Genomic DNA, 17,819 nt, shown 5'->3' on the forward strand with positions numbered 1-17,819 from the left:
ACACCTCTGGAGGGCACCTGTTTGGGGAAAGCTGTTGTAAGCTTCTGTGTATTGCACTCCACTTCTTCACAGGCGTTCCATCCTGACAGGGGTGGCCCATCCCATTTCGCTATCTGTGGTGAAACGGGAATATGCCGCTCCCTGTCCCCCACTGCTGCTGCCACCCCTTCCAATGCCACTGGAATGCCATCTCCCCCTCTCACTCAGCTCAGGGAGAACAAGGGCGCTCCTCAAGGTGTTGCTGTTCATCTTCTCTGCCCCGTGGTGGCAAGGGGTGTGTGACAAGTGGCAATGCTGTGCACCAGAACGCCTTGGTCTCACCCATGAGAGGGGGGGCATTCTGGCAGTGGCAGAAGTGGTGGAGCAAGCAGGACTCCACCTCTTGCTCTTCTGCTGTCTGAGGCAGGTGCTTCACCTTACCTCATTGGCAGCTAGGTTCTTCATCCTGAGCTCCAAGGTACTAGAAGGCCCTGTTATTTGGTGAGCTCCCATTGCTCGGTCCCTGCTCCTGCCAACCTAGCAATTCGAAAGCACGTCAAAGTACAAGTAGATAAAGAGGTACCGCTCTGGCGGGAAGGTAAACAGTGTTTCTGTGCACTGCTCTAGTTCGCCAGAAGCGGCGTAGTCATGCTGGCCACATGACCCGGAAGCTGTATGCCGGCTCCCTCGGCCAATAAAGCGAGATGAGCACCGCAACCCCAGAGTCGGCCACGACTGGACCTAATGGTCAGGGATCCCTTTACCTTTTACAGTACTGCTACTCTTCTGGAGATGGTCTCAAAACAAACAAACAAACAAACAAACAAAACACACGATGACACAATGCAATCATGAACATTATCTTCAGAAATCAAGATTTAGCATTTTTCAACTAGCAACTGTTGACATGCATCTCGGGATCGTTGTCTCCTTGGGAATTTGTCATGGATCGGTTATGATATACTTAGCAGGAACATCTAAAATGGCAATGTGCAGTCTGATGCTGTGTGTGTTGTTTCATTGGAATTGAGTTCTCCTGAACATTACTCTTTACATGGGTATGCGGGGGGACGGGACCTCAGGCATGGAGTGGGGAAATGCAGTCCTCTGGGCCTCTCTCTCTGCTCCTCAGGCCTCTCAGACCACACACCCTACTCAAAGCACAGCTCTCACCAGGCTGTACCTCTCACCAGCCTCATTGAGTTATTTGGCCTGGCTGGAATGTGACCTTAAGAACATAAGAACAGCCTGCTACCCCCAAATCTGTAACATTATGTATTTTTGTGTTTTTATATTGTAAACTGCCCTGTGATCCTTGCATGGCAGGCTGTCTAGAAATTTAATAATAAACAAATCCCACCTCTGCTTGAGCAAATTTGCTTAGCGTTAAGGATTCTAACAGGAAGACAACATGAGCTTTCTCACAGCCCAATCCTTGTGGATTACATCATGTCATTTATTTATCATTTTATTCGTTAGATTTATATTCCACACTTCATCAAAGGATCTCAGGGCTCTTTACAATATAGAAATGCAAGATCATTATGATGCGGACAACACTGTGGCATGGATGCACACAAGATGTTGCACTGAGGCTGCATCTCTAGACTGCATTAATGCAACACTGCTAGTGCTCACTGTCAATGGGTAACCAAGGTGTTGTAGGAAAATGGGGGGGGTGGCTTTTGCTGCCCAACTCCCCAAGGGACATACATCACAGGAGGCAGTCCGCAACAGAAATTTGAGTGCGGCTTCTCTCCTGGCTGCCAGGATACCTGATAATGTTTTGCTGATTGCATTACCTGGGCACATAGCTGTCAACTTTTCCTTTTTCTTGCGAGGAATCCTATTCGGAATAAGGGAATTTCCCTTAAAAATGGGAAACTTTGACAGCTATGCCTGGGCAGCCTGGGCATTCTTTTGTGACTGTAAATACTTTAGTTCTTGAATCCAGGTCACAAGCCCACCCTGTTCATACACAAATATGCCTTTAAGACAGGATTTGAAGGATTCTTAAGTGAAAATAACTAGTGTACTGGGAAAGGTTTCTCCAAGATATCTCCTTCTTCATAGGAAATATTTAGAGTACGGTAATTTGAAAAGCCAAGATGGCTTTTGGGATTGTTCTGTGTGCTAAAATAATGTGTAATTTTCTTCAATGAATATTTATTAAATTTGAAGGGTGAAGGATTGGTTTTCTGTGGTGTGTCTGCCGTGTGTGTACCCAAAAATTTTAAAACAAAGACCAATACTGCTTTCCTTTCTTATGATCCTTTAAACTGGACTTGCACTGGACAGCCTGGAAAAATAGAGAACTGTTCCTTGCCAGTCTTTCAAATAGAGGACTACCCTCTGTACAGCAGGACAAACAGCTACTTTAGAGGAAGGGCTGCAGCTTGACTATACAGCATCAGCTTTGCATGCGGATGATTCCAGGTTAAATTCTGGTGACTGATTTGTTTTCAACAGTTTTAATTATTGTATTTTTCAATTGCTGTAACTTGCTCTGGGACCTTTTGGTGAAGCAAGGGTAAGAAATTGAATGAATCATCATCATGCCTGGCATCTGCAGTTAGGGTTAGGAGATAAACCTGTCTGAAACCCTGGACAGCTGCTGCCAGTCAGGGTAAGGGACATGTATTGTTTATTTATTTATTTATAGCTCACCTTTCCTTCAAGAAGCTCCAGGTGTATACATGGCTCTCCCACTCTCTAAAATATGCTCACAACAACCCTGTGATGTAGGTTTGGCTAAGAGTTGATGACTGGCCAGTGGTTACCCAGTGAGCTTCATATTGGCCAGGTGGGGATTTCATCTCCAAGGTCCTAGTCCAATCCTTTAACCCAGGCTTTCTCAACCTTGGGTCCCTGAATGTTCTTGAATGACAACTCCCATCATCCCTGGCCATGCTGGCTGGGAATGATGGGAGCTGTAGTTCAACAACATAGGAATCCAAGTTTGAGAATGGCTGTGTCTAAACACTAAACTATGGATGCGGGTGGCGCTGTAGTCAAAACCACTGAGGTTCTTGGGCTTGCCAATCGGAATCCCCGCGACGGGGTGAGTTCCTGTTGCTCGGTCCCAGCTCCTGTCAACCTAGCAGTTCGAAAGCACATCAAAGTGAAGGTAAATGGCGTTTCTGGGCACTGCTCTGGTTTCGCCAGAAGCAGCTTAGTCATGCAGGCCACATGACTCGGAAAAACTGTCTGCGGACAAATGTCAGTTCCCTCAGCCAGTAAAGCAAGATGAGCGCCGCAACCCCAGAGTCGTCCGTGACTGGACTTAACTGTCAGGGGTCCTTTACCTTTTAACCACTAAACTAAGCTAAACGAACCAATGGCTTGACTGACTCAATATAAGGATTTTTTTCTACATTCCTCTGTTCCTAGTTTTTTTCTTTCTCTGTTTCCCTCTTACTTAATGTTTGGAAGGGGACAATCTTCTGGACATGGAGATGCATTATGAATTTATTTATTTATAATAATGTTTATTAATTTTTCAAATTTTACATTTCAAATTAAACATATTTTATTATACCATGGGTTCATTGACTTCCCACACCTTCCAAGATTAATTTAACTTATCCACCATTCCTGCACATTTAAATATATCCTTCTAATTTAGTTTTCCTATCTTACATCAGTTCAAAATATTTATACTGTTGAATTACTTTAATACTGCCAGCGTTTTTAACTGTGCACAATTATTTTCAATATACTTGACAAAATTTTTATACTCCTCTTTAAATACCTGTTCTTCTTGTTCTCTAGTTCTACTTGTTAGATCTGCTGATTCTGCATATTCTATTATCTTAAGTTGCCAATCTTCCTTACTAGGGACCTCTCTCACTTTCCAATTTTGGGCTAACAAATTCTGAGCTGCTGTTGTAGCATACATGAATTACCATAAGTTCTTCTGACTCCTGGGAACAGCTGTCTGAACAATTCCTAACAGAAATGCCTCTGGTTTGGGGGGGGGGGTGTTAAACATTTTTTTCATCTCATTATATATCATTTCCCAATACACTTTAACTTTTTTGCATGTCTACCACATGTGGGAGAAAGTTCCTTCTACTTCTTTGCATTTCCAACATAAGTCCGATTCCACATAATACACCTTAGCCATTCTACTCAGAGTTAAATACCATCTATGGATAATTTTCATATAATTCTTTTTCAGTGTGTGGCATGCAGTAAATTTCAGATCATTCTTCCAAAGTTTCTCCCAGAGGTTTAAGTCTATATTATATCCTATATCCACTGCCCAGTGGGTCTTCGACACTTTAACCAGCTCATCTTTTATTTCCCATTACAATAATAGTTGTTAAAGCCATGGTTTTCCCAGTAGTGATGTATGGAAGTGAGAGCTGGACCATAAAGAAGGCTGATCGCAGAAGAATCGATGCTTTTGATTTATGGTGCTGGAGGAGACTCTTGAGAGTCCCATGGACTGCAAGAAGATCAAACCTCTCCATTCTTAAGGAAATCAGCCCTGAGTGCTCACTGGAAGGACAGATTGTGAAGCTGAGGCTCCAATACTTTGGCCACCTCATGAGAAGAGAAGACTCCCTGGAAAAGACCCTGATGCTGGGAAAGATGGAGGGCACAAGGAGAAGGGGACGACAGAGGATGAGATGGTTGGAGAGTGTTCTCGAGGCTACCAACATGAGTTTGACCAAACTGTGGGAGGCGGTGGAAGACAGGAGTGCCTGGCGTGCTCTGGTCCATGGGGTCACGAAGAGTTGGACACGACTAAACAACAATATTAGTTTATACATTTTGGACAATAATTTTTCCATGTTCGTCAATAGCTCTTTTTCAGATTGAGGAGCTTTGGTTCAAAAAACAATTTTTCTTATCTAATTTAAACATATCATGTAATTGGTGATACTGTAGCCGGTCAGTAACTTGGCTCCTTACTTCTTCCAGTGGTTTTAATCTGGGTTGGCTAAGGGGTCCAGGATACTCCATTCAACTTCCCCTTGGTTTTCTTCCCCCCACCAACGTGTGCATGCCTCAGCGTTATCTGCCACTGAGCATACTCACACCTCTTTGTGCTGTTTGGGGGTTCCTCTACCCCCCCAACCCCCAGATACTTTTTTATTCTTCTGCAAAATTTGAGGCCCCCCCCCCAAGCCTGTTCTTGTGCATGGTAGTTACTTTTCGGCTGCAAATGGACTCACACTTGGGATAACTGAGTTCACTATATTAGCATATCATGATTATAAAGATATCAGATTATACTGTATATGGAAAATCCCAAATCCATCCCACTCAGCCATTCCTCCCTGCTGTTCGCAGGAATGATCACCACCACCACCTCCATCATATACATTTATTACCCGCCCTTCACCAGCTTGTCCCAGGGCGGGTTACAACAACTTTTTAAAATATCAAAAGTTAGATATCAAAATTGAAAGGGGAAAAAAACCACCCGTTAAAACAGATTAGAAGGGTACGTTAAATCTGCCTCTCCTTTCGGAGCAACGCCTCGCTTTGCCCTCAAGATGGCGCTCTGTGACACCCCTCACCCCCCGTCCCCCCTCCCGCTTCTGCCTTCTGAGGGCGAGTGCCTGGAGACTCAGAGGCGAGAGCGGCGGCGAGCCCAGCCAATCGGACGTTTCCTCCTGGGCCGCGAGGCCAATGAGGGCGCCGGAGTGGCGCGGCGGGGGCGGGCCGAGCGAGGCCGTGCCCAGGTTAGGCTGAGGTGGAGGCATCGCTCCCTTCCAGCCGAGAGCGAGCGAGCGAGGGAGGGAGGGAGCGAGCAGCCTCCGCCGCCGCCGCTGCTGCCGCCGCTGCCGCAGCTCCATCCTCGCTCGGGAGCGCGGATGGTGAGAGGGGCGGCTCGCCAGCCCCGCACCGGCCCGGCCTCCAGGTAAGCGACGCGTGGGAGGGGCCGAAGGTGGAGCGGGTGTGGGGTTGGTTGTGAGAAGCGTCCCTTCCAGCGAGGTTTTTTTTTGGCGTGTGTAAGATGGGGGCGATGGTGAGGGGCAGTGGGATTTCTGGTGCATTGGGGGCGTCTAGGTCGTGTGGACGTGGTGGGGCTGAGGAGGGGAAAGGGTGGTGCGGGTTTTTTTGGGGGGGAAAGGGCTTCCCGATGCCTTGAGGGTCTGCTGGGAGCTTGTGGGGCGCAGGGCGTGTGGAAGTTGGGGGGCTGAGAAAGGGAGATGGCGAGGGGTCCGAGGCATGAGAAGGGTGAGCATGGATGGACTGGGAGTCGTCTGGGCAGGGACTGGGGCGCCGGAGTTGGGCATGAGGCGGCTGGAGGAGAGAGTGGGCATGGGGAGGGGTATTGTGGGTATGGGGAGGGCTTTGGGGGTATGGGAGGGTCATCTGATTTGAGGGGTGTTGCCTAGTGGGAGGGGGTTAGATACGTGAGAGTAAGGAGTGGAACATTATCATGGGCTGTGGACTATGTTAGGGGATTGTATGCTAACATGGGGGGCATGGGGAGGGGTCCAGGGTTACCAAAAGCTTGGGGTCTATAGAGTGAATGGCAATTGAAGGCTGAGATGGGGGGGTTGGGGCAAAAGGCGTATAGTGAGTTTTGGGGTATGAGATGCGTGAGGGGCGAAGAGCTATTGGATGGATTAAGGGCTGTCTTGGGATGTGTGAATTAGGGGTTGAGTTGGTTTGCGGGCTGTGCTGAGGGTTTATATGCTGGAGGGGCTTGGCTTAGGCATGAACAGGGGTAAAGGAGTGAAGGATAGGGGCAATGAGAGAGGCCTTCACCTTGAGGGGCTGAGTTATGGGATGTCTGGAAAAATGTGGGTTGAGGTGCATGACTTGGGGGAGCATGACTTGGGGTGATGAGGTTCCTTTGAGGGGGGTTGTGTGCGAGTTAGAAGTAAAAGAGTGTGGTAGGTTGATGATTGCATTCCACTTTTTCCTATGGCCCCAGGCATAACAGGAACATTGCCCCAAAGGGTGGCTTATGAGAGAATATGGCCCTCACATTTGGAGTCTGTCTGCAGAATTAGGAAGGGTTTGGGGTATGAAGGGATGTTGGTAGAGAAGTGATGGGTTGGAGCCTAGAGAGAATTGGGGGTTGAGGAGCCAAGGGTAGGAAGTGGGAGAAGGCACCAGAAGGGTTAGAGTTGTTTTATGGATTTGGGATATAAAGGGTGAGTAGAGACCGAATTGAAAGGGAAGTACATTTTTAAGGGGTTGAGGCTGCCTTGGAGGTTTGTTTGGGTTGTGTAATACTGGGAATTAGAGAAGCATGAGGGTGCTGGGAAGAGTTAGGGGGTTGGGGTAGAAAGGTATGGGGGAGTGGGTCGATGTGGTTAGTTCAGAGATTTGTGGTATGAGAACTCTGGATATGGGGGAGTGGGGTTGGAAGTTGGGGGCAGAGGTGTTTGAGGTGTTGGAATAACTGTACTGTGAGGGATTTGGATTGAGAGTTTAATGTTTGGGGTGTTGCTTGTAGGTGCACTGTATGTGACAGGTGGAATTTATGCAATGAATTATCCTGAATTTGGGGTGCAGAGGATATAGACAGTTTGCTTTGTAGGATGTTGTGGGAACAGGAGGCTTGGGATGGGACCATTGAAGATACAGGCTTCATGTGGATGCTGGTGGTGTTGGTAAGGTGATGGTCAAGAGAAAGATTTGGGTCATAGGTATGGTTGGTGGGCTGTCATTGACCTTGAATAGGTGTAGGATGGATGCCAAGCTGTGGAGGATACTGCTTTAGGTGTCAGTCTCATTGGCCAAGGAACAGCTCATCTTTGGGTCAAAGGTGTGTGACATATATTGAGTGGAGGGATATTGTTGCACTGGGTGCAAGGTGAAGTGACCTATGAATAGGTGTGGGCACTGATGGGTAAAGAGCTTGGAGTCCTCAAGAGGGGGTGGCATGACTGTTACCCAGTGCCACCTGGAGCAAAGTCACTACAAAATAGGGGCAATGTTCTTGTGGGCTAGGAAAGGTGTAAGTGATCTGTTCTTTGCTTCTGTGTGTATAGGGAAGAAAAGACTCCAAATAAGGGTAACACCTGTCTCATGTGGGAGTTGTAAGATCTCCTAAGGAGAGAAGCCTTTTGCTTTGCACCCATTGATCCCCATTGCTCTCCAGTGCTTAAGATGTCTTTGAATGTAATGTTCTGTCAAACGCAGGCAAGTGTGTAAGCTGTGATTGTGGAGGTGGCTGTTGATGTGTGCTCGTCTTGGGTGGAGTGGGGTTGTCGTCCTGTCCTTGTTTGTCCCCGCAGCCCTCTGTCACTGCCTTCTCTCTCTCCCTGCCCCCGCTCCAGAACCACAGGCCTGGCAGAGAAGCCCCATCGCAGACGCAAAAGCAGGTAAGAGGATGGGCATCTCTTTCCTCCAGACCCTTCCCCAATTTAGTGCTGACAGATTCAGTAGCCTCTATTGATCTTGCTTTCCCTGTTACTGTAGTAGTGCCTGTGTTTGTGTGTGTGTTTGTGTGTGTGGTGGTGGTGGTGGGGGAGGAGGGGCACAGAAAATATGTTTGGGATTGGTTTGAAAAATTGAACTGATAGGTGAACAGATTCTGTTTATTTTCCTGTTGCCGTTGCCCTGGAGAAGATAAAGATGGAACTGTACCCCTTGACTGGCTCTTAATTCTAAACGGGGTTGTAACTGCAGAGAGAGATTTTACTTAGTGCTAGTTACAAGAAGGTAATTAATTGCCTCACCCCTCAAATCTTGAGGAGGAATCTCTTAAGAGGGGACAATCCATCTTCTTGGATGTATGCTTCCCCCCTCCCCCCCAAAAAACACTCAAGGGAGTGTGTTTCTTAGTGTTTATGTACACTCATTTCTGCATCTCTCTTTGACTTAGAAGAGCCTTGTCTGGAAATGTACACTGCAGTCATATTGGCTGCACTTCCTGTTGGCTTCCCATTCTTCAGTCTAGGGTTTTAATTTCTGTACCAAAGCATCACTCCCTGGTGTGTAGCATTGGGCTTATTCCACAGGTTTTATCTGCCCCCCCCCTTTTAAAATACGTGTTGTAAACAGCCTCTGGCATGTAAGACTCTTGAGTGTTGTTCTGGAGTCTCCTTCCCCCCCTCCCCTTACCTACTGCTGGAAAAATATACCTTCCACCCCAGTTACTGAAATGACATCAGCTCCTTGCATGCATGCATGTGAATCAACACTTCCTATGTGAGCTCTCTGCTGAGCGCTGGTCTGCTGGCTGGCTGCACTCACAGACTTGCCCTTTTTGTTGGTGTCTGGATTGCTTTGCAAAAGAAGAAGAGAGGCAGCTGTGGGCAATGGCTGAAAAATATTACCTGAAAAAATTGTGTGTGATGCATGCTGTTGTGAACTGTGGTAGGAAAGTCTGTTGGGCAGTGTATGCTGTGGAAAGGCTTGAGAAGTTTGCAACCCCCCTCCCCCCTAGTCTCTGCTATTTGTCAGGAGACCTTGCCTTGCATTCCTGGAGTGCTCTGCCATAGCTGAAGAGCTTTAGGTAGCAGGTTTGTGTTCCCTCCCACCCCACCGCCATTTGAGCAGGATGCTCTCTCTGTGTATCCACAAAGGTGTAGAAAGCAAAGGGAATCCCGAAGGGTTTGCAGGTGTGTGTGTGTGTGTGTGTGAGAGAGAGAGAGAGAGAGAGAGAGAGAGAGAGAGAGAGAGAGAGAGGAGCACACACTGTGACTCCTCTGGAGGAGGAGGCAGCAATGGGGTGGGGGGAAATGCAGTAGATGCTTTTTGAAGGTTTTATTATTAAGCAGATGTTTTGCATGGATTCCTAGCTGCCACTCTCCTTCTCTGGCTCCTTCACCCACCTCTGCTTGATGGCATTATTAATTCTACAAGTGGCTCGGGTTTCTGCATCTTATTTTCTTTCAAGAGTTTGCTGTGTAACGTTACTAGCAGTTTTCCAGCACTGTCAGGTTGAAAATTCTCTTTGGGCAAAATTGTTAAGATTATGACTATTGGGAGCTGTGCTGTGCTGGTGCTCCAAGAACTGAGATGAACTTCCTGTAGTTTTGCAGGTGCAATTTATAGTTTTGAGGTTTGGGCCCATTTACATGTGGCCCAAGCAGAACTCCAAGAGGCCATCTTGTGAATTCTGTTGTGAAAAAACAGATTGCCCAGTGAATTACATGAGAATGCAGGCAGGTCTGTGTTCTGGAGTTTTCCTAAGACACTGGCCTCTGTTTTTCTGTACCTGGTCAGGTTTCCCATTCTGAAATTTGTATATTGCCTGATGTGCAACTAATTGAGCTTTTGTACAGCCTAAGATCATAATCCTGAACCTCTGGCCATGTAGCTCACCTGCAGTGCATTATAGGATGTTGGTGGTGTGGAAAATCTCAATGGTACAGCAATAGTTATAGAATTGTAGAGTTGGAAGGGACCCGAAGGGTCATCTAGTCCAACCCCCTGCATTGCAGGAATCTCAACTAAAGCGTCCCTGACAGATGGCCATACAACCACTGTTTAAAAACCTCTAAGGAAGGAGAGTCCACCATCTCCTGAGGGAGTCTGTTCCATTGTCAGTCAGCTTTTACTGTCATAAAGTTCTTCCTGATGTTTAATCGGAATCTTTTTTCTTGTAACTTGTAACTTCTTGAAGCCATTGATTCATGTCCTACCCTTTGGAGCTGGATAAAACAAGCTTGTTCCCTCTTCCATGTGACAACCCTTAAGATATTTGAAGATGGTTATCATATCTCCCCTCAGTCTCCTTTTATTCAGGCTAAATTTACCAATTCTTTCAACCATTCCTCATAAGGCTTTCTTTCCAGACCCTTGATCATCTGGTTGGGCTGACCAAAGCAGAATAGAGTGGTATTATCACTTGATCTGGACACTATACTTCTGTTGATGCAGTCTAGAATAGCATTAGTATTTTTTGCTGCTGCATTACACTGTTGACTTAAGCTTGTGGTCCATTAAGACCTCTAGATCTGATTCACATGTAGTACTAGTAAGCCAGCAGTGTTAGAAACTGAGATAGAAAAGCTAGGAGCCAAATGGCTCCTGGAACTTGGGTTACAGGGGTAAAAGCAGAATGGCTACTTCCTCCCCCCCAATTGCAGCAGCACTTTCTATTTATTTTTTTGAAGCACATTGTAATGGTTCTAGGGGTTGCTCGTGCGTAAGTTGTCGCCACTCCTGGCTAGGTTACCTGGGTGAACCCTTTCTGTCTGGACAGCCTCTCTCCCGTGGCTGCCTCAATCGCTGGCAGAATCCGTCAGTGGGCGTTTCTTGAACTTCTTCCAGCAAAGAAGTTCTTTGACGCCAAGTCTCCTCCTACTCTCCCTGCGCGGAAGTCTTCTGCGCAGGGAGGGTGTGGGCAGCAGAGGACCCGTGCTCTCCCCGCTGGTCTCCGGCGAGGAGTCCTGGAGCCCCCTCGCCAATTCCCCCATCTGCCCCCCTTCTCCACTGTTGCTACGCTGATTTCCTTCCCCAGCAGATGGGCTGCCTCTCTCCCTACTGGGACCTTCTCCGGCATCCCTCTGGAGCCTTCCCTCCGTCTTTGGCTCCGATGGCAATTCCCTGATACACATGAACCAATACACAATTCATATCAGTGACAGGCTGTTAATAACACATTTTTAATAGCAGTTCTTAATTTGACACCACAAACATAAATGGGGCTCAGCCTCAGCAATAGTGGCTAACCGTAAGTATTTATAAATACTTGTGTGTGTGTGAGAGAGAGAGAGAGCGCACGCTCAATATGTGTCACAGCTTCAGCAAGTACTGCAGTCACAGTTAAATATGCCTGTTATAACCAAACTTCTTAGAAGAACAGGCCTAACAGCACAATCCTAACCATTTTTACACTGAAATAGATCCAAGCAAATGGGATTGGGATTCATTATTTTTGAGCAGTAATCTCCATTCACAAGATAACTTTTGTATATACTTTTTTTTTTTTGCAGGACTTCCTGTATACCTGAGCCTTCAAAATTCTGTTACATGAAAGGTTCTGGGTACCTGGGATGCTACATTTACTGTGGCAAACTAACTGTGTAAACGTTAGTGCATTTTGCAGGCCTTCCTTTTAATATCCAGAATCTGAGAATCTCTTAAAACATTAAAAGATTAATGTAAGCACCTTCCTCCCCCTCTCCCTTGGTGGGTACCCATGTCCTCTCAAGAGTGTTTTCTTGTCCCAGCCAATGGGACAACGAGATGTCAGACTTACTAAGTGGGTTTAAATGTGTTAAGTTTTAAAATGCAATAATATTTCTACTAAATATTGGGGGAAGAAAGGAGGTCCCAAACCTCTCCAAAGGAGCCTTCCAGCACCTCATTATGTAAACAAGAAAGAAATGTCCACAAACAAACAAACAAAGTAAACTTATTGTCAAATAAAGTAAGCTGAAACCTGGTGCCTCATTAACAGTGGAACAAAAGCAAAAAGAGATAGAGGGAGCAGTGGGGGTGGGTGGGCTGTATGGGAGTTTGCTTTGTCTCCTGCTTAGGATTTAAATCTCCCCTCCTGCTCCCTACCCCCAAGAGAGCTTTGCAGGTTGTTTGTTTACTTATGCAAACAGTGCCACATTGGAGACTCTTTAGCACATCAAAAGTCTTCAGGGGAGTAGCATGGGAAAGCTCAGTTGCTCTCCTGCAGGGGAGATTTATTTCACTGGCAAACAAGGTGACAGCAAATCTCAATTTGGTTGCTAGATGGCTCTCTTGAGTCGCAAAATGACTGGCGACTAGTTAATTTCGAACAGTGTAAGCCAGGTGTCCCCCATTGTATATTTGTGCATCTGGTTCTTCCTGCCTAAGTACAGTGGTACCTCGCAAGACGAAATTAATTCGTTCTGCAAGTTTTTTCGTCTTGCGAATTTTTCGTCTTGTGAAGCGCGGATTCCCTGGGTATTAACGGTTTTAAGAAAAAGGAAACAAACTCGCAAGACGTTTTCGTCTTGCGAAGCAAGCCCATAGGGAAATTCGTCTTGCGAAGCAACTCAAAAAACGAAAAACTCTTTCGTCTTGCGAGTTTTTCGTCTTACGAGGCATTCGTCTTGCGAGGTACCACTGTATAGAACCTTACATTTGTCTCTAATGAAATTTATTTTGTTACTTTGGGCCTAGTTCTCCAATCTGTTAAAACCATTTTGAATCTTGATTCTGTCTTCTGGGGCACTACCCCTCCCAGTTTGTTGTCATTTGATGAGCACCACCTCAATTCCCAGTCATTTATAAAGATGTTGAACAACAATGGCGCCTAAAGGCGTATAATGAAGGCGCCAGGCGAACTTTGCTTGGGAGACCATTCCACAGACGAGGAACCACTGCAGAGAAGGCACCTTGTCTACCTCCTCAAGCCTTACCAACTAAAACTAATCCATCACAACAGGACTAGATTGTGCTCCAGACAAAAGGCCCTGTACAACCTGGAAAAACTCTGCCGGATTACATAATGAGGGTGCAATGGAGGCAGCAATATATGCCTTCTTTGCTGCCTTCACTGCCACTAGGCTGTGACACCCCACTTGACACTTCTTTCCAGGATGACGAGGAACCATTAGGGAGCACTCATTGGGTTTGGTCAGACAACCAGCTACAAATCCACCTAACAGTTACCTCGTCTAACCCTCATTTTACCAGCTTCTTTGCAAGAGTATATGGGACTCTGTCAAAAGCCTTAATAAAGTCAAGATACACTATGTCCACAGAATTCCCCTGATCCACCAAGCATGTAACTCCATCAAAAAGAGAAATGAGATTTGTGTGGGATGACTTGTTTTTGAGAAACCCATGCTGGGTTTTCGTAATCACAGCATCCTTTTCTAAAAGCTCAAAGACCAACTCTTGAATTATCTGTTCTAGGACCTTTCCTGGTATCAATGTCAATCTCATAGTTGGTAGTTACCTGAGTCGTCTTTTCTCTCCTTTTTGAAGATGGGGACAATATTTGCTTGCCCCCAGGCTACAGGAACCTTCCCTGTTCTCCAAAAATTCTCAAAGATTATAAACAGAGGCTCTGATATTACATCTGCAAGCTCCTTTAGTACCCTTGGGTGCAGACCATCAGGTCCTAGAGTTTTGAATTCTTTGAAAGTAGCTGGGTGTTCCCTTACCACCTCTTTTTCTTGCTTGGGCTGCAGCTCCCTTTTTACATCATTTATTCTGTTATCACCAGGTTGGGCACTGCTTTCCTTTTGAGTGAAGACAGGGGTAAAGTAGGTATTGAGCAGTTCCACCTTCTCTCTGTCACCCAATAGCATTTCTCCATCTTCCCACACAGAGGACCTACTACTTGCTTGCTCTTCCTCTTGCTTTGAACATAGCCAAAGAAACTTAGTTATTTTTAATCTGCCTTGCAAGCCTCAGTTCATTCTGAGTTTGGGCCTGCCTGACCTCCCTGCAGCTGTTGACTGCAGCTATATATTTTTACTTGTTCTGCTGAGTGTAGATTAGAATTCAGTCTAAGGTGTATACCAGGTGTGGGGAACCTTTGGCCCTCCAGATGTTGCTGATCTGTGGCTCAGGCAGGAGGGGTCCACCACTGGGTACTTTGCCTGGGCTCTCTCTACTCTAGAACTGTCCCAGATAGTTTTCACCCATGATAGTCTTCATCCATTGTGAGAAGGGTAGCCAGCTCATTATATCTGGCCCTGTAGAACCAACTTATCTGACACATGACAACAAAGGAAGCTGCCTTTACAGTGGTACCTTGGGTTGCACATGCTTCGGGTTACATACGCTTCAGGTTACAGACTCCTCTAACCCGGAAATAGTACCTCGGGTTAAGAACTTTGCTTCAGGATGAGAACAGAAATCGTGCTCCGGCGGCATGGCAGCAGCAAAAGGCCCCATTAGCTAAAGTGGTGCTTCAGGTTAAGAACAGTTTCAGGTTAAGAACAGACCTCCAGAACGAATAAAGTACTTAACCCGAGGTACCACTGTATAATGTAATAAACCGTAAGTCCATATAGTTCAGTATTGTCTACACTTAACTGTCATTAGCTCTCCAGGGTGTCAGACGGGGTTCTCTCCTAGCCATACCCTGAGATACCAGGGATTGAATCTATGATCTTCTGTGTGCAAATCATGTGCTCTGTTGCTGCATTTCATTTAAAAATAAATCAAGATTCTACTTCTCATGGTTCTGAATACAGAGGCTGAATTAAACAGGAACGCTGGAAGCTGCCTTACACAGAGTCAGATCTTTGGTCTATCTAGCTCAGCAGTCTACACTGACTGGCAGTGGCTCTCAAAAGATTTAAAACTGGGATCTCTCCAAGCTCTAACTGGATATGTCAGGATTGAACCTATTTCCTTTTGCATGACAAGCAGATGATCTATCACTAAGCTGCAAACTCTTCTTTAAACTGGCAGCCCTACAGCTTGTAAATCAACCTGTGGTTTAAAAAAACAACAACAACCATTCCCCATGCTTTCACAGAGAGAGGGTTAGTGCTGGTGTATTTTTTCAAAACTTTGAGAAATTTCACACTTCAGTGATACATCGCTTTTGGGGTGTGTGGTATGTAATGCCTCAACCAGACCTGAGAGCGTGTATTCTGAAACAGTGAAACCTTCCTTGCTATTTGGCACCCCCCCTTTTTTTAACAGAGCCCAAGTACTCACTCTGGGCAAACATTCAGCGAGTGAAATATACTGTACTATTGTCCTGGAAAATAAAGTGGCATCCAATAATAGAGCAGCTCACCATCTTTGCCTTGGAGTCAGCAAGGAAAAGAATATTGTTGGTGTGAGGGGACTCAGATACATATACACTTTGAGCTTCCACATTCTCAGGAAAATTGTATGTTTTTACTCCTGGAAGGAACAGTATTTGTTCTTCATTGGCATACTCGTAGCTTTCCATTCTCTAGACTGGGAAAGTTAACCTGCAAAGCCAAGAGAGAGAGAAAGAAAGGACGAACTCTCATATTCTCATTATTAATAGACAAACAGGAACATTATGGCAAGGGTATTTAGAGTTTCTCTAAAGAATGTGCAAGATTGAAACCTGTGGATCTTTTGATTTTTCTGATGAATTTTAACAGGGAGAAATGTAAAGTATTGCACTTGGGCAAAAAAAATGAGAGGCACAAATACAAGATGGGTGACACCTGGCTTGAGAGCAGTACATGTGAAAAGGATCTAGGAGTCTTGGTTGACCACAAACTTGACATGAGCCAACAGTGTGACGCGGCAGCTAAAAAAGCCAATGCAATTCTGGGCTGCATCAATAGGAGTATAGCATCTAGATCAAGGGAAGTAATAGTGCCACTGTATTCTGCTCTGGTCAGACCTCACCTGGAGTACTGTGTCCAGTTCTGGGCACCACAGTTCAAGAAGGACACTGACAAACTGGAACGTGTCCAGAGGAGGGCAACCAGAATGGTCAAAGGCCTGGAAACGATGCCTTATGAGGAACGGCTAAGGGAGCTGGGCATGTTTAGCTTGGAGAAGAGGAGGTTAAGGGGTGATATGATAGCCATGTTCAAATATATAAAAGGATGTCACATAGAGGAGGGAAAAAGGTTGTTTTCTGCTGCTCCAGAGAAGCGGACACGGAGCAATGGATCCAAACTACAAGAAAGAAGATTCCACCTAAACATTAGGAAGAACTTCCTGACAGTAAGAGCTGTTTGACAGTGGAATTTGCTGCCAAGGAGTGTGGTGGAGTCTCCTTCTTTGGAGGTCTTTAAGCAGAGGCTTGACAACCATATGTCAGGAGTACTCTGATGGTGTTTCCTGCTTGGCAGGGGGTTGGACTCGATGGCCCTTGTGGTCTCTTCCAACTCTATGATTCTATGATTCTATGATTCTTCACTGTCATCTTTTTGTACCTTTAGGACTTCTCATCTTGTTTCCCCAGCATATTACTATTGAGTGCTCTCCTCTTTCCTGTTTCCCTTTAGAAGAGGGGTGGGGAACCCTGTGCCCACCAGGGGTTCAAATATTGCCTGTAATTTCCTTCCCCAAAACACGCCCACTTGCCCCATATTTTATGTTACATCAGGTATGAGGCAGGTGGAGCAACAGATTCCTATGTGCAACTGGGAGCCTTAAAGTGCAAAGTGCAGATTGTGCATTGGCAAAAGAAAGCAGGCTTCTGCTGCCCAGTTCCCAGGTGCCTGACAGCTGGGCTTAATCCCTAGTGAAGGTCAACCAAATGTCAGTGGCATAGGAAACCACCCAAAGTTCTGCATAAGCGGATCTCAGTGGTTGAGATGGAGCATAAGGCACCAGACTATCCTTAAGCTGCACTTGGGATGAGACAGCTCAAGATACTGAAGGGGGCTGCATTTGACCCTGGGGCTTCCAGCTGCTGACTTCCAGTGCCTTCTTACTGCTGATTTTAGCAGGCCAAATCCATGAGAGATGCTCTTAGCTCTTAGCTATCATACAGGCAGAAACTGTCACTGTTGGAGACCTAGAGTGCATTTTGTGACCCAAGATAAACCTGATTGTGTAATGCTTGGATCTACACATCTCTGACTGTGGCATGAATGATTGGAAATGCTCTATGTTGCATCTGCTTTCAGGGCAGAGTAGTGGCAAGAGAAAACTTTTTTCGGAAGTGAGATAACTCTTCCTCCTTTATCCCCCACTGTCCCTCTGCTTGCCTTGGGTAAATTGTTGCAAAGTAACTGACATTTGAACCGAAATATCAAGTTATTCTGGCATTTGGTTCCAGCTCCTTCTATCAGCTCTGCCAGAACTACAAAGGGTGGGATCTGCTCTTGGCAGCAGCCAAGCAAAAAGGAGCCTTGTTTTGGCAACGAAGAATTGAAGTGTGGTGTGTGTTTGTGTGTTCTTATTCCAATAAACTAAAATCACTTCCAGATTTTAGGTGGAAGCATCCAGACGAGGAGCTAGTGAGCCAATCCTATCTGTGAGCACATTTTCTTCCTTATGAATTTCCAGTTTTTAAAAAGGTATGT

At 46.0% G+C, this 17,819-nt stretch overlaps 1 protein-coding gene across 4 annotated transcripts in view; it reads left to right on the top strand.

Annotated features, from left to right (window-relative positions):
• The first annotated feature begins 5,626 nt into the window (after nucleotides 1–5,626).
• Nucleotides 5,627–17,819, top strand: part of SCAI (suppressor of cancer cell invasion) — an 81,080-nt gene continuing 68,887 nt past the window's right edge. The window contains exons 1-2 of one of the 4 annotated variants that reach the window (XM_083596978.1): nucleotides 5,708–5,854; nucleotides 8,235–8,279. In XM_083596978.1, coding sequence (XP_083453104.1) covers nucleotides 5,808–5,854; nucleotides 8,235–8,279 — 92 coding nt within the window. In that variant the 5' untranslated portion in view covers nucleotides 5,708–5,807. Of the gene's footprint in view, nucleotides 5,855–8,234; nucleotides 8,280–17,819 lie in introns of all 4 variants that reach the window. The other 3 variants (XM_083596979.1, XM_083596980.1, XM_083596981.1) reach the window with 3 other exon arrangements.

The sequence above is a fragment of the Podarcis filfolensis genome (genome assembly GCF_964270895.1).
Source record: "Podarcis filfolensis genome assembly, chromosome: Z".
In the NCBI taxonomy this organism is placed as follows: Eukaryota; Metazoa; Chordata; class Lepidosauria; order Squamata; family Lacertidae; genus Podarcis; species Podarcis filfolensis.